This window comes from Lytechinus pictus, chromosome 10 (assembly GCF_037042905.1).
Source record: "Lytechinus pictus isolate F3 Inbred chromosome 10, Lp3.0, whole genome shotgun sequence".
NCBI lineage: Eukaryota > Metazoa > Echinodermata > Echinoidea > Temnopleuroida > Toxopneustidae > Lytechinus > Lytechinus pictus.
In genome coordinates, this window is record NC_087254.1 from 5,157,381 (window position 1) to 5,175,293 (window position 17,913).

The window sequence follows — 17,913 nt, forward strand, 5'->3', positions numbered from 1 at the left end:
GAACATGCTATTTAAGGGAATCAGAGAAAAAAAATGAAGAGAAAGAGAGATATAGAGAATGAGTTTTAAATAATAAAAATGATAATAACAACAATAACAACCACAATAATATAGGGTATTTGTATAGTGACATATTCCCCTTGTTGGTGCTCAAGGCGCTCCTATTTTTACCCCGGCAAGCCATTAACAATCATTAATTTATTCTTGTCTCCCTTCCATTCAGTCTGCAGGGCTGCCTTCTTTTGCAGCGGAGAGCAATGGAATGGACGCTAACGGTCAGCTAGCATTGGTGGAGGCACCTCAACAGAAACCATGGGAGAAACCGCTGACCATTCCAGAGATCAGGAAGAGTAGCCAGAACTGGTCACTTGCATCAGATGCAGGAGTAAGTAGCTCGCAAGGTTTATTTGTAAACATACATCAGTGTTCTTTTAAGGTTGGTTGCATTGGTCTCTTCTGAAGTTACCAGAAGGTCTTGGGACACATGGAGACCATTTCATAAAAGACTCCAAATTATAGTAAATTTGTTACTTTAAACTACCATGATATGAGGGTTCAGCAGCAAGTCACAATCAACCTAACACGTGATCACATAATGGTCTTGCCCTGCTAAAAAGATCATGATTTCATGCCTTGATAATATTGACAATTACGTTGGATTGCCAGGAACGTAAAATCAGACTTGCAGGCATTTTTCAGGCCAAGATGGACCCTGAATTGGTCCTAGCAGCTCGGCACCCTTGGAAGCCCATTTACATGTAAGGGTAGGATGCAGGATCTTGCCTTGACAATAAACCCTCCCAGGGGAGCATTTCATGAAAGGATTTGTCAGATGTTTTATCTGACAGTTGCCATAGTAACAGTGCCTCGCGACCAATCAGAATCAAAGAAAGTTGCCAGATCTGCCAACTTTTCGAACAAAATGTTGATGAAATGCTCCCCAGGTCTTTGAAAGTACAGGGTCTGAGACAGCTTAAAGTGTTTACAATTACATTTCACCATCGTTAAGCTCAATTACAGTAACCTCTTCCATCGATATACATCATCAAAGTTTAAAACACATGAACAGACAGAAAAAAAGGGCGTTGGTGCTTTTGTTTGAAATTGAATTGCCTGTGATGTGAAGTACATTGTCGCTGACCTAGTTTTCAATACCATGTGTGAAAAAAAAACAATTGTGAAATGGCTTGGCTAATATGTAAAGAAATGATAATCCCAGGCATTAAAGATTACAGGCGTGAGAAGTTTACTCGTAAGGAGGCGGACGTTGTCCTGTCAGCTACAAAGGAAAAATCAAGGATAGTATACCTTCCCCAAATTCACCATCAACATTTGCAAAGTCTGAGCCAATTCTGTTGTCACACTTTCATGACAATGCAGGCTGTCAACAATTCTTGATTTCATTAACCTTGGGAGAATTAATTTCATGAAGCAAATGATCAGTGATTTTCACTGAGTGTTGGTGAAAGCTGTCCTTGCATCTGATTGGCTGATAAGACATTGATAGCAAAAATCAACGAGAAAACTTTTAATGAACGCCCGCCCCCCCCCCTTGGTGAAGACTGACTGATTAACAGGCATTTTCCATCGACCCCATTTGGCATCTTTTCGGACTCCTCTCCTCCTTCGTAATAAATACAGGCCAGCGTCTGGTGTATTCTCGTACTGTTTTATTGTTTATATTCCATGTCACAGTCAAAACAAATGACTTGAAACCCTGACTATGGAAGCCTCTTGAAAGCTGATTTTAGAAGGACCAGTGCAGGATGCTTCCAAACCATAACTTGGCATCCCATGCTCAAGTTCTGCTTTGACATCATGAGTCATTATTGGAAGCAGATGCTGCGAAGTCAAAGACATTGGTTAGGTTCTGAAAGTGTCCTGCTTTGCTTTTCTCCCAAGATGGACCATATTTCTTATATTCTGTGCCAATGTACAATCTTTCTGGTCCTGTATGTGTGCTTTCCTGCGGAAGCAGTTAAATCATGTAGCATTGTACAATAGCAGGAATAGGCACATGATTTGGTACTTGTATGTTATCCTGCATCCTCAGAGATATGATTGAGTATTAATCATAAGTCAGATATAAACTATACATGTACTTCAAAACAAGCAGAAGTTATGCCTGAAATCTGTAGAAGGTATAACAGGCGATGCATGAAATGAAGAACTCCTAACTGCCAGGGTATTCAGAAAAAATGTTAATCCATATTTGTTGATTTCAAGTGCTCAGTCGGAGAGTCTGTTTTGGTGCTTACATGTAGAGTATCAGGGGGTGTGTTGCAAAGAATCGTTTCCGAGAATGACTAAAGAATATTTAACTCAACCCTTAAAGAGATTCGGGTGTAGAATAAACAAAGGTATAGCAATGTTGAAAACCAAATGATGTTTGTCCTTGCAAATTTGGTGTTGTTGCCAGTGTTTCTTTATTTAGACCAAACACCACAACTCAGCATCAAACTTGAAATCACCGAATGGCCAAAAGAAGCGATTGATCCCTGTATTGAATTATAGAATATTTAACACTATTCAAGAATGCAGAAAATAGTCAAAAACATAAAGTTTGTGTTTGGAATATTCATTTTTTGCCTTCAACCACTGAATATTATGAAAAGGTAGGCCTTTCTTAAAAGGTACATTAACATTCCAGCTACGCATTTCTGCACACGTCCAGTAGACAATACAACATCAGAGCTTTTCTTGTCAGGTAAAACCGAAGGAAATGGCTGGCTAGATTGCGCTAAACGAACACATTTTATTGGCATTCCAGAGCCCATCCTGAAAAGTTGAGATAAATTGGCAAATTAATGGCTGCTGCCTGCTTGAAGGTGAATCATTGCCACTTTCTCCTGACATCATGGCATATGACATTACCCATGTGGTCCTATCATCACATGCACATTGTCAAGGCGTGTATCACATGAGGGGTGTGTTTGGGGGTGAATACACCGCACAAGGGGAATTATGCCAGTTCTCAATGGGAGACGTGCTACTATGTTTTCTCGCCAGTATGCTAGTAATAACTATCTAATTAATATCAACTTTACTAGACCTAAACAAAGCAGAGAGTGATGTATCAGACCTCGTGCGATCTCAGCAATGCCTCAGTCCTTCCCTCGCGTCACATGTTTATTTTTTAATCTCAAGTGCATTTATGGTTTTTAACATGAAAAAGTTTTGATGATGTTGACTACAGTAGACAAATGGAACAATTACTTTAATATGTGGAATGTTTGAATAAATCATGTTTAGAAACAGTACAATATTAATTCACATTTTCCTGTAAACCATGTTGAGCTTCTGTAATTGTGGTCTAGCCCTAACCCCTTACTCCCTCTACCATTATATCACATAAAAGAACATTGACGTCTATTGACGGTATTTCCTCCCATTTTGTGTGTTTTCCCTCCCATATTTGTGTGTCATCGAGTTCAGAATCCATGATTCATGAGATTTGACAAAGACCTGAGCTTTGCCAGAATCCCTTTGATACATTGTAGGATCGGCTTGAGGTCCAACTGATTTGAGATTGGGGTTTACATAGATGTAAAAGATCATATCATTGACCTCAGTTATGTAGACTTTTCAAGTGCATGAAGCCTTTTTGCTCTGAACACCCAAGGATTTAACCACATTTTGTGACATCAAATAATTATGTCGTAAACAAACATCCCTGGCGTATAATCTAGATTTTGAAGAAAACGTTACTCTTCAGATTATTTTTTTAATATTATTTGAAGAGATTTTTTTTTAATGCTTGTCATCTCTATAGAACTCTGAATATAAGGAATTCATATAAATATTTCACATTTCTTAATTGATATTTACAATCTCTTCCAATGACAAGTGTGTGGAAATCTTTTTTTAGTTTCAGTGTAATCAGTTTAATTCGTACATGTTGATCAAAACAAACTGAGTCAAAGAGCATTTAGTTCATTGATTTGGATACTTTCTACTACACTGCAGACAATTTTTAGCACTGGTGATTAAGGGAAATTCACAAGATGTCTGACAGAAACTTAAATTTCTACATGTATAACACATCACAGTATCAGTCACATAACACACAAAAGTTACACATCACATATTTATTAATGAGATTATGCATTATTATTATTTATTATATGTGCTGCAATTTTATCAGAATGGACAATGTTATACCTGCATTGGCCCTTAAAGGACAAGTCCACACCAACAAAAAGTTGATTGGAATAAAAGGAGAAAATCCAACGAGGATAACACTGAAAATATCATCAAAATCGGATACAAAATAAGAAAGTTACGACATTTTAAAGTTTCACTTAATTTTACATTATAACAGTTATCTGCCCATCCTACTCTGTATGCAAATGAGGCGACTGATGACGTCATCCACTCACTATTTCTTAAATTGTATTTTATTATATGAAATATGAAATATTCTAATTTTTTCCTCATTGCCAAGTGAAACAACAATTAATTCCACCCTGAACATTTTGAATCAGCATTGTTTAATACTATATGGTTCAGTCAACTTGGTCCTTATTATCAAATCTGTAAAAGATGAAATATTTCAAACAATAAAAAACAAAAGAAATAGAGAGTGAGGAACATCATCGACTCTCTCATTTGCACGTCACTGAGTTGTGCATATCACTGTTTTGTGAAAAATAAGCAAAACTTTAAAATGTCATAACTTTAATACTTATTTTACATTCGATTTTGATGAAATTTTCAGCGTTATGCTAGTTTGATTTTTCTCTATTTATTCAAATTAACATTTTTCTGTGGTAAACTTGACCTTTGAACATGATTTTATTAAAGTCAGCCTTAACTCTCCTATGATTTGTATATCCATAATGACAGAAACACTTTCAAACCTTCTTTCATTCATCCTCTCTCCTATCCAGCTTCTCCTGTACCTGCAGGAGTTCTCCAAGAACATGATGGGAAAGACAAGCGACCTTGAGAAGAGGATGGAAAGCCTGGTCCACGACGCCAAGAGCGCCGATTCCAGGGTGCACAACACCTTCAACGACTTCCTCATGCTTGCCAATACACAGTTCATTGAAAACGTACGTATGCTCTGGATGTTGTTTCGTAAAGCTGTTCTTAAGTTAAGAAAGACTGTACACACGACTGGTGACTCTTTCTTGGGCTAAAATGTATCCAAGTGTGGTTGACTTTTGCACGTAAGAACATGTTTCAGTCGTGCATAAAGGTGTGTATTACTTTAAAGGGGAATGAAACCTTTGGAACAAGTGGGCTTGTGTGGAAATAGAAAAATCAAAGAATAAGATAAAAAATAGTTTGAGAAAAATCGGACAAATAATGAGAAAGTTATAAGCATTAATGTTGCGATCACTAATGCTATAGAGATCCTCCCGTGGGCAATGCAACAAAGATTTGTGATGTCACATGTGAACAACTTTTTTCCTTTGATGGACTATAAAATACCCCGCCCCCCAATTTCTATTTTTGCTCTTATGGTTATACAAACTCTTCATCCATAGAGTATTATTTGAAAATCTACATTACACGCCCTCTTATAGAAAGAATACATACATGTAATCTACTGATAGATGTGATAAAATAGGCAGATTAAGTGAAATATACAGAAGTAATGGGAAAGTTGTTTACATGTGACATCACACATCTTTGTCGCATTGCCAATAGGAGGATCTACATTACTGTAATGATCTAAATTTCAAATGCTCATAACTTTCAACATTTTCTATTTGTTTGTTCTCAAACTTTCGTTAATCTGTTTCTTTGATTTTTCTGTTGTTGTACAAGCTATCTTGTTCCAAAGGTTTATGAAACATCCATCTCAATGGTGTTTGATGAAGCTGTTCATGGGTTAAAGCTGACTTAATGCATGTCTGGTGACCCTTTCTTGAGCTAGATGATATTGTCAGTAATTTTATATTCATATCAGCGTAAATTTATCAAATTTCTTTGGATTGAAATTCTTGTTGACAAGCGTTTAAATGTAAATTTTGTGATTTTTTTCAAGAGCTTATGAGAATCTTGGAACGTTCACTCCCGTTATGTTAAAATGGGATAAATTTGTAGTATCTCGTATAGCACAAGAAAGGGGCACCAGTCGCACGTAGAGCCAGGCATAACTTGTAATAACAGCTTTGTGAAACCGCCCTCAGGACACCCTGTAGTAGGTAAACATTTATAGGGTTGCAACATGAACCTTGGTTGAAGAGATGAATAATAAGACATGCAGTTCTTAAAGCAAGCTCTTGTATAGCGTATATAACATTGTGATGTAATGTCCCTATGTGCTTCCAAGAGACTTGGATATTATTATTACCCCGGCATTAGCCCTGCAGCCTTTTACAGCACACAAGAATTTCGGGGAATCAATCCTGCTAGGTACCCATTTACCTCACCTACATGTAGGATGAGTGCAGCACAATGTGGATCAGTATATTGCTCAAGGAAATTGTGCTACGGCAAAGGCAGTGTCCTGCTAAGACTTCTAATAGATGAACTGCAAAATGATCCACATTCAGGTTGTCACATACTTTCAGAAACATATCACATTACATTGATGAATCACATTCTATTTCCCATCAATTCATGTTTGTGAAGCCTCGTTTATTGTGGGATTAGAATGCTTGATGAGCTAATTGAACTTTCACTTTCGAGGACGGTCAATCAGTTTTATTGAGACAGGTCATGTACAGTATGTTAAAGCCTTACATGTCACTATGGGAGTGGTCGGGGGGAGGCCTCTTCTACCGCCCCCTCCTATTTCTTGGTCACCATCGAAAAAATTGTCAGACATCTTGAACAGGCTGATCCGTGGATTAATCATACATGTACAACTTCGGTAACATTCTGTATACACTGTTTCTGTAATATGGACACTCTGTATTAGCCAGCATGTGCTGCTGTAGCTGGATACCATACATTGTACATACTGATGTACAGTGCATAGGAAGTATGGATTATAATGGAATAGTCAATTAAGTTATCATGGAATAGTCACTGGTATTATCGAGAAATACATGTAGACAGTGGTATTTTTGTGTTGCTGTATATCAGAAACCTCTTATATTATCTGAACTGGGAAGCTGCTATCATGTCACTATTTTTTGTGTGTAAACATTACTGTCTTAAAAAAACAACTCGACAATAGTGAATACTAGAACTTATTCATTAATGTGAAACAAATCGGGGAATACCTGTATGCCCATTGCCCAATATCAATTGAAATGATTACTGTGTAAGTGCAAGAGGTGTCCGGTCTGCATTGAGGATGATAAGCACAGTGGATTTAATGGTGTTTATTATTACCATGTGGATTACCAAAGGAATTGTGTTTCTTTTCCGTTCAAAACTTTGGGTAAATGTAAGTACTTTGACAAGTTTATTTTTGGGGCGTAGACAAAAACAATCTAAATCTAAACTGTAGACCCAAGTGGTGTTAGACATATAGACTAAATGGGTAACTGGAAATTGTGCAAAATGTTTCATGGTCTAAATGGTGATTAGGCATGTTTACGTGACCTCATAAAGCTAGACTCACATAAATGTGAATCATGATTCAAAACACAAACATCACAGTAACTGCAGAATCGGGGTTTAGTCGATTTATGTTTACTTTTGACTAAACGCAACTGCGATTTTGCAGGAATGTCTTTCTAAATGTCTTCCAAATCAGGATTCTAGGGTAAAAAAGTGCCGCATCAACACACCCTTAGACCACGTGAGATAAGACCAAATGGAAGTAGAAGAACCGTGTACCGACCAATCTGCAATTTTGCAGACACAATTGTTCTGATACAAACTTTCCGTGTGATGTGCCGATATCACCAAATCATGTTTCTTCTCCGATGACAGTCACCACACCAATCTTGATTTCGTCTTTCCATTGTTCTGCCTGTTATTGGTGACGATGGTGTTGACAGATGAAAGGTTTCAAGATATGAACCTAGACCCTGTTCTCATTACAATCCAAAAAATAGTTTAGTGGAAACCACGGTTCAGGAAACCAGTTTCGAAGATCACTTTGCTAGCATTCCCATTTGATTGCCAGAAAGCGGTTGTCAAAACCACTTCATGTATTAAAAGCAGTCTTGCTGCTACGGAAACACTCAGTGGAAGTCACATGTTCTTGCACAAACTCTGAAACCGCAGCATAGACATTCTGGACACAGTGTGTGGGGATAGTGCGCTCAACATACTGTGCAAAGATTGCTTCCAGAAGGACAGTTGTGTCCTCACCTATGCTTAAACTAGTTTAACGTGGCGATCTTGAAAACCACATCGCAAGGTGGTTTTCCAAATTTGAGCGTTCCTATTCAAACGTTAAATTAGTTTCCACTAAAATAGTTTTAGAGCTGTAATGAGAACGGGGTCCTAGACTACTGTCACCAATGATACACCTGTCTATCCAGGGTCTTCACCTGTGCGTCATTCATGATGTTTAGTCTGAGACATTAAAGCCTCATTCAGACAAGGTGTGACAAAGGTCTGCTGAAAAGCTCAGTAAGAATGTTTATATAAAGCAATAGTTCTCGGCAACAAAGCTCATTTATTGACATTTGCCTCTTTCCACCCAGGTGTAGTAAATGGGAAGCCGGTAGAAGGAATTCCTTGAATGCTCAAGGGCCTGATCAGGGTAGCCATGTTGAGGCTGGAGTAATAATGTGCAGTGCTTAGTACAATGTTGCATATTGTCTCTTTCTCTCTGTTGAAATGTCGTACATTTTGGCCCGAATTCACAAAGTTGGTTTTAAAAATCCACGGTTGAATCCATGGTTTATGCAGATTTCCTGTATAAATTACGCTTAGTTGAGCGCGTATTGGGCGTGTGTATAAACAATGTCCAATGCTGATGCGCGCTTTTGCCACAGTGCGCCAAATTGATGCCTGTTGCCATGGTTAGATACGCTATTTTATTCATGAGTCCACTGTTTGAAGAGTGGACTCATTATTAATAACAGTGGACTCATGAATAAAATAGCGTGGATAACCATGGCAACAGGCGTCAATTTGGCGCACTGTGACCAAAGCGCACATCAGCATTGGACATTGTTTATACACGCGCTCGATACACGCTCAATTAAGCGTAATTTATACAGGAAATCTGCATAAACCATGGATTCAACTGTGGGTTTTATAAACCACCTTTGTGAATTCGGGCCTTTATGTCTGACCCTCCCTATACATCATGATATAAATGCATTGCATGTTGGTGATTAATACTCTTTCATGCAATGTAGTTTTTTTCCTCTTTCTGACGGTCTTTCAACAATTTGATTTGTAATTCTCATTCTCCTCTGTTCAACAAATCCCCTCTTTTTTTTCTTTTATCTGCTCTTTCTCTTCATGTCTGTCTGCCACATGTATGTGTATGCTGTCCTTTTCTACCCCCCCCCCATAATCTTGTCAAGATACCTTTCACTTTTAGATATTTCCTCATTCTCCCTTTTCTCTGTTATATTTATACTTTACAATTTTTAATAACCTAGATTTATTGATTTTTACATCACATGTTACATTATCTCAAAAATTAAACAATAGTTTTTACTTTTTTTCAGAGAGTGTACGATGATTCAGAAGATGTAGACGGAGGCTCACAATCAGAAAAAGATAAGAAAGAACAGGTTGGTATCTTTATATTGAACTTTTACCATGTATTATGCATAGCATGTGTTTGTTTATCTGGTGTGTCTCATTAGGTCCCATTTTTCAAGGAGTTGCATAAAGTTCAAATCAATTATTTCAATTTCTGATACACAATTTAGCAGGACAGAAGTTATGAATTTTATTAATAAAGATGCAACATCAACAACCAAGAGAGAATTCTTGCTTCACAAATTAATTTCATATCATTATCAAACAGTACTTACATAATTTGTGTAATTTAGCTGTAAAATATTAAGTATTTGTATAAAGATGAATAACAAAAAATGTGCATGGACACTCAATCATCCCTTTAAATTGAATAGATTTTTGAAAAAATTCTTTCTTTCAGTTACACATCTTCCGGCTCATGAAATGATGATTTCTTTCAGTTTACAAAGACTTTGTATCAACCCACTCTCTATTGCGAGAAAATAAATCAATAAGATTATCATGACATATTTCTCCATTTCCCCTCGTCTTTAGAGGAAATGTCATAAGGTCTAGTGTTGAAAGTTTCAATTTGACGCAAATTCCGACTGTTACTTTTCCGTTCGTCATCTGAAGTGCAGGAGTAATTGAGTCAAATATCAGTCTCAGAAGTTCACCCCCAATTTCCCCCAACTTCAGTCATTGTCATTTTAACTTTTCTCTTTGTCTTCTGCTAATTGTTTTCATTTCCATCTAATTTGATGGGTATTTCATAAAGCTGTGTGTAAGTTACTGTACAAATGACTGGTGATCCTTTCTTGTGGTAAATGATAAATACCAAATTGTCATTGATGTCGACTTCATGCCTAAGAAAGGATCACCAGTCGTTCGTAAAGTCGCTTGTAACTTACAGACAGCTTTATGAAACACCCCTCTGGGGTGTACACATAAAGAGATATGATTACCAGTAATACTTACAATTGATGATACAGCTACTTGAAATTGAATGCTGCAGTATGTAGATTGTATCTCTTATGTTGCTAGGTTCTGTCATTCAGTCTGCTATCAGTGGTCTTTTTGTTGATTATTTCTCTCTCTCTTTCTCATTCTGCCTCCCCCTCGCTCTCTATATCTTTCTCTTTCTTTATCTCTTTTGCAATAAATAAATCGATGGATTAATTAAAACAGAATTAATTGTTCATTCATAAGAACACATCTTGGTTTGGTTAAGTATTACAATCAGGTTTATGGAAATGAATGGGGGAAAGGTGGACACTGTTACTGAGTCGCATCATTTGACCTGCAAACAAAAAGATGATTTCAGGTGCAAGGCTAAGATGACATCACCTCCAATGCATTGGATGAAACAGGTGCTCACCACAAAGAGAGAGAACAAAATTAAACTTGGTTAGATTTGACATTAGTTTTGACCTTACCGCCCCAGTCAATCATAACAGTACAACAGGTGTATTATAGAGAGTACAATATACCTTTGAACTTCATTCATCATCATTTGCTTGTTTTGGTTCTTTGCCAACAGCAACTTGAGCAATGCAATAGAACCTAATATAATACTGTATAACAGGTACCTTAAGATTTTCTAGGACTTTGACTGACATTATGCATGAAAATTTAATTTTTGACGTATTACGACTACTACTACTATCCTCATTCGTGCCCTGTGGCACATAAGGCCTCCACGCTTTCTTTCCATTTTTGATGGTCTCTAGCACAACCCCTGGCCTCATTCCAACTCTTCCATCCGTAGGTATTTCTCTCCTTCTCTATAGTTCTCCTCCATGTTGTTTTTGGTCTACCCCTTTTACGTTTTCCTCCTGGATTCCATGTTAGAGCAGTGGAACAATGATGGTCATCTTGGTTTCTGAGGACATGACCTATCCAATTCCAACGTCTTCTTTTGACTTCCTGTTGACGTATTGCTTGCAGAAAATTTTTATTTCCTTGTGATTTTGGAGTAGTTAATTAATGTCCATTTATTTTCATATTTATTCAAAAGTAACAAAAAAAATAATCAATGAAAATAGTGGTATGAAACTGTAGATGTAGATAATGTTTTATCAACCCTAAAGTCCATACTAGATTTGTTGTATGTTCCATGGCGTACTACGATGAAAGAACTATTAACGCACCCATTGGAAATAAATATCACAATTCTTTTCTCATCAAAATTTCCAGCTGTTGTGGAAGGAAATAAACAGGGAAATATATGTGAAGATGAGAAAAGGTGGTTTTTGTCCTGAGGTCATTGATTGTTCCTCTCAACACCAATGCATTCAATGTTTCGTAACTTCATTTTATTCTTTTAATCTCAATGTCATCGTCAGTCCACCAAGTCGAGAGAACAGAGGGAAGCAGAGGTCATTCCGCGTGTCATCAAGGCATTGACGCTAGGTATCAATGTCCTGGACACCGGCTTTGAGCACTTGGACGCTAACGCCGGAAACTCGGATTCCGAAGATGAAGACCCAACCTACAAGGCTGTCGATCCTATACTTGAGGCCAAGGTATTTATCTTTCAATATTTACCGTTAACCCTTTGGAGACTGCAGTCTATGGAAGAAATGTGTTATAGCAAAGGTATTTAGTCTCAAATGGATTAAAATTACAGCTGACAAAATACTAATTTTGCATCATAATCAATTTTAAATCTTTGTACTTTTTAGTGCTTTCATGTTGTGGCCTGAAATCACCCAACACCTTGTCACAGGTTCTAGGTAGCGTTTCGTGAACGGATTTGTCAGTGTGGGACGTTTTATCCCACATGTCCTGTTTGATCCGACAGTCACCGTAGGACCTGTGTTTCTCAGCCATTCAAAATCAAGGAAAGTTGTCAGATCTGGTGCCCATTGCAGAAAGAGTTGCAATCAAACGCAACTCAAAAAATCTTGCGCAACTTGATTTTCAGCCAATGAAGCACCCGTATTCGGGACTTGCGCTTGATATTTTGACTTATGTTAAATGCAACTCTTTCTGCAACGGGCCCCTGACAACTTGTCAGACTAAAAGTGTTGATGAAATGCTCCCCAGGGGGATGAAGGCTACAGTCAATTTTATCATTTTTTTTGTCATTGGGGAAATTAGTGCTGGCTGTTAGGGTGTAATATTGCTGGTCAGAAATCTTAAGAGGCGGTCAGCGATGATCAGCATCGACCACTGTTGTGACAGCACTGGTACTCCTTGTTAATGCCTTTGAATGCTAATGCCAAAAGTGATATCTTGCAGGCTAAAGATGTCATAGATGGCTTGAAGACAACTTCGAGAGAAGATTTAAGAGAATAGGGTTGAGTACGTTGGCTAGATATTTTTGGCACCAACTGGTTCATGATGTACATGTAGCTCTTGGTTGGCGCCAAATGCTACTTGACTCCCGTATTCCCCTGGTTTCCTGTATTCACCAAGTCTGCCTATTGTCTTGGTCAAGATTCTACTTTTGGCCTCATATCAGTTGTTTTTCAAGATTTTCTACTTTGTTTGTGTTGGTCGATCCTTGTTCAAATTGGCATCTCAGATTCAGAAGATGAATGCCCAACTTAAAAGGTCGATGATCCTCTCCTTGACTTGTCCTGTTTAAACAGCTTTCCAATTACCAAAATATATAATGTTGGAGTTTGGAGTGCTAGCGCACTATTAGAACAGGAGAGACAAGTACACTAACTATTTCTAGCAAGAACAAAGCAAAGAGCAAGATTATGAAAACCACTGTATTGTGAGGGCAACCTGAGTATGATGCTGAGCTAAATAAGAAATACACATTGTTTTTGTGCATAAAAGTATTACTGGTTAATAGTGCTATGGAGTGGTTTGATTAAGATGTGAAAGCATTGGCAAATGGAAAATACAGTTGAGAATAGTATTTTTCACATTCATGAGATACAATATAAGAAACACATATGTGCCATGGAAGATTTTCAAAATGATATAATATGCTTTATATGATCCCCTTTGCCTCAAATACTCAGCTGAATGCTATTTCCTGCTATACATTCATACAAGGCCTCCCTTAACACCCACTTCACAACGCTCTATTCATAATTTTCTGTTTGGACAAGAATTGATAGAGATCATAAAAATGTCCAAGTCAGCATAGTGTCTCACGAAGTAGCTTGTCATTGATTTTCGCTGGCAAATCTGCTCTGAGCCAATCAGATGCGAGGATTTCAGTAGCTTATAACAAATGAAAAATTGTTTGAGGAAGTGTTCCCCAGATGCAAATGTCATGCACTGGAGCCTGTTTGTTCCTTTTGATAAAATCTGTGATTTATCAATATGCCCGTACTGAAACCAGCTGGTTCATGAATGTGCTTTGAATAATAGACTAATCATTCAATACAGTTATTTTTGAAATTCAAGCAATTTTCTGTCCCAGATTGCAAAATGGGAAGGGGAGGGGGTACATTTATCCAGTAAGGTTCAGAAAATTATACCAATTCAGGATGTAAGATCTACATTCCAGCACAAACTTGAAAACTGTTCATGTATGGATTTATAATCTATTAGTGTCAACACAACTTCCGTTGGATCTTTGATGATTACATATTTATTGACAATAACTGAATTCTAAGGACATTGCTAATATTGTTAAACACATGATCAAATACCAAAAGTAGGTAATAAAACTCCCAGTAAAATTTTATTCGTAGATAGTTTTTGAAATCATATAGGGGAGGGGGTTAAATATTAGAATCATTTGGTATTTCTCTTGCTGTATTTGGATTTTTTGGAGTAAAATTCTAAAAGATACATTTGAAAAGAGCTTTTTTTACATACTAAAAGTGATGTTTAATAAAAGACTGCATGAAAATTTGTGTCTTGCACTTTAATATCGAAAGCAAATGTTTATAGCTTCATTTTTCCTTATTTTTACTTTGTCTTTTCATTCTCAAGATTGCTTTTGATATAAAAGATAGCAAGTCCCAAAAATTCTGATTATTGCTGTACTCAGCCGTATTTTGAAGAAACATTTGTATGGGCATCTTCTCTTGTTATTGTTCAGTATCTGACTGGAAAGCAGAATAAGTATCTCATTTCCTCATCTCAGCCGAGGAAAAATCTCTACTCCAATATTAATTTCCTCCTAGATTGTTTAGGATAAGATCAGCAGCAGTCACAGCTTTCACTCTTTCTCTCCTTGACCTTAACCCTTTGAACAAAAGTCGATATCACTCTAGTACATATTTCCCATAGACCATTGCCCAGTTATTGTGGGCGTAGGGCTTAATGGGTTAATAAATCTATGTTCAGTTTTGCTTATAAATCTACTAAAAATGGGGAAATGTGTGTCGGGGTGCAGCTGTATACAAAATTCATATTCCTCCACAGTGTCTGGAGTTTCAAGACATGAGGATAGTTATATTTAAGGGAAAAATAGAGAATATTCAATTTCTTCCTCTTCTACCGATGTTCAATCTTCTTTTTGTTCTTTTGATGTCATGAAAGATGAATTACAATCTCAAGTTAGTGCCTGAATTTTCTGTAAATGATATTGTCATGTTACACATATATGTAGCCTATTTGAGCAATCTAAGACTTTATTTTAATAATGATAATGAAGTTATGTGTATATAGTACATTTCAGACCTGCAAGGACTGTCAATGCACTTTACAGAAATTGAAGATCAACTCCACCCCAGTGAGAAGCTAAATGTGAATGAATAAAGAAAAAGAAAAATCCGGCATAATGCTGGAAATTTTAATAATGATCCGACGTAAAATAGGAAATTTAGGACATTTTGAAGTTTCACTTTACGATACCACATAACAGTTACATGTACAGCATGGGTGGTATACAGATTATTGAGCTTCTGATGTCACACACTCAATATTTCCTTTGTATTTTTATTGTTTCAATTTTTACAGACTTAATGATAAGGAAGCTATTTATTGAATTGCAATAGGGCACAACAATGGCACATGTATGCGCACTCCCAGAACTTGTATTAAAAGGACAGTATATAATAATATGCAGTTATTGCATAGGCTCTATCACAATTCACATTTATTTCTATGACTTTCAAGAGCACCTGACAATCAAATGTACGTTGAGATTTTTAAGGAACGTCCGGAGATGATATTTGTTATCAAAACATTTTTTTTATATTAGTATCATTTGTGAATTAATTACCATTTGACTATCATGTTTATTATCATTACATACATGTAGTCATATCCTGATATGCCATTACAGAGCCATGTTCTATTGACACCAGCATTCCCAGACCAATGTTTTTCAAGTCCTTAAAATATGTAGAGTGATATTGATTTTAGATCTTTTCTTTCTCTGGTTGTGATATACTTGTCTTCTTCCTCCTCCAGGGGAGAGTTTTATGAAAAGTTTCATCACTTATTTCCAACAACAAATTTGCTCTCAGCCAATCAGGTGCGAGGATTTCCAGTAGCTTATAACATTTGTCAGTGAAAATCACTGACTCTTTGTTTCATGAAACACTCCCCCGATCCCACCCATTCCTAAATCCACAAGTAGGGTGTCGGGCATAGAGGATGTGTTTGAAAATAAACAGGTTGATAGGAAAGCGATTGCAGCGTTGCCTTCCTCATTCTGATGATCTCAAAGACTAATTCTTGATATACAAGAAGGCAATCTAATTTCCAGTTTCACTGAGATGAATATCATCAACTAACTTCAGAAACCTCTATGATCTTGATCCCTGAGGATAGATGTAATTGGCAGTTATCAAGTACTTGTTGCTTGTATATATATGCGTGGGGCATGGTTAGTGATATTATCATAAACTGTTGTAAGTATGTGAATCAATGTTTATATGATAGCTATTACTGATTTAATAAAGCCTGAATAAATTGTTCTCAATAAATTGAAGCAAACTTTCAGAAGAATTGGATCAGTGGTTGACGGGTCTGAATGTGTGTACAGACTTCCATGTATAGTAGTATAATTTATGTTTTTTCCTTGAATTTGACAGGCTGAAAAGTGCAATTTCTATGGTACATGTAATGTAAACTGTCGGATAAAATTGGACTTGTTGGATCAAACGTCCGACAACTCCTTTCATGAACCGCTCCCCAGTTTTCAGCCTTTGGAAGTATCCGAGTCTGTTATATTCTTTGGAAGAAACCATCTGCTTCAGGAAGGATTTCAGGATCCTGAAGCCAAGGTTTCTTCAGTCTATGTCTGCCAAAGGTCTTTTGTTCATAAGTTGATATTTAGCTTCTGACGATGTGGAAAGCAAATCAACACAAGATGTGAAATTCCTAGGAGAAAGAGATGGAATCTCCTACAGAAAGAAGGCAAGAACAGTGGGTGTCTATAGTCTACATGTATCTTCAGTCTCTATTGTACATGTATTTGAGCTTCCATTGTTACGTATTCTTCTTTGAGAATTGGAGCTCAGACTGAAGACACAGTACAGACACCCATCTGTTCCACTATCAAATGAAGAGAGATACGATATCCAGGGGGCTAGAAACCCCCCAAAAGGTCAGATATTCTTGACGTCACCCCAATTTCCTGTTTGTATCACCTAACTTGAAACTGTAGCTATCCAGCCACGGGAATCGAAGCACTCTCCCCCAGCCGTGTCATGCAACTTGTCATGGTTTTCATTAGGTTTCATTCACTACCCCTTGTCCTTGTAAGAATTCCCGTCCATTGATAGGGACAAATTAGAGACTTTTCCATGCAGGAAATTTGATGCTTCTGATCAGACTGACCAACGGCTGGAAGCTGATGACATTCTGCAAATCTGGGGAGAGATTTACAAAACAGAGTCATAGTCATCACAACTGTTATAAGCTACTGAAATCTTTGCATTTGATTGGCTCAGAACAAAACAATAGTGTAAATCACTGACCTATTGCTTCATGAAACACTGGGACCCAGTTGTTGGGACTCAGACATGATCTGCAGCCTGTCCTTTCCCCTCTGGTCTGGGCCCCGTTATATGAAGCGTAGCGATTGATAATTGGGCTGATTTCTACGATAAGTTGCATTCATTATCATGTATGATCAATCTTATAAATAATTTTCACAATCAATTTCTAAGCTCCAATCATGGGTCCTGGTCATTTTCTTGAGTACAGCACCAAGGTGTGATATCTCAGTCGTTAGAGTAGGGGTTTTGGATTACGGTGACCCGGGTTCAATTCTCACTTGGTGCGCAAGTGCCCTTGGTCGAGCATTTACCCTCATTACCAAGTCCCTTGGAAATGACTTTCAGCCTTAAGTCCTCAAGTTGCTTCCTTTACAAAATTCATTCTTTCTAGCAATCAAAAAATAGATGATCATCTTGAGAATGATTTGTTGTCATACTGATTGGTTAGAAGAAAAAGTGTTGGTAGATTCACATCAGTGATTCCTCC

At 37.3% G+C, this 17,913-nt stretch overlaps 1 protein-coding gene across 1 annotated transcript; it reads left to right on the plus strand.

The window, feature by feature from the left end:
* The first annotated feature begins 225 nt into the window (after positions 1-225).
* Positions 226-15,223, plus strand: LOC129269764 (WASH complex subunit 2-like). Its single transcript, XM_054907261.2, has 4 exons — positions 226-385; positions 4,890-5,054; positions 9,543-9,608; positions 11,904-15,223. Exons 1-4 carry the CDS (start codon positions 263-265, stop codon positions 12,162-12,164), a joined length of 615 nt encoding a protein of 204 aa, XP_054763236.2. The 5' UTR covers positions 226-262; the 3' UTR covers positions 12,165-15,223.
* The last annotated feature ends 2,690 nt before the right edge of the window (positions 15,224-17,913 follow it).

What these genes read in the sequence shown, in the direction of transcription:
- LOC129269764 (XM_054907261.2), top strand. Translation starts at nt 263, where the DNA reads ATGGACGCTAACGGTCAGCTAGCATTGGTGGAGGCACCTCAACAGAAA. An exon ending in CACTTGCATCAGATGCAGGA is followed by an intron (nt 386 to 4,889) that starts GTAAGTAGCTCG and finishes TCTCCTATCCAG; the next exon opens with CTTCTCCTGTACCTGCAGGA. An exon ending in ATACACAGTTCATTGAAAAC is followed by an intron (nt 5,055 to 9,542) that starts GTACGTATGCTC and finishes ACTTTTTTTCAG; the next exon opens with AGAGTGTACGATGATTCAGA.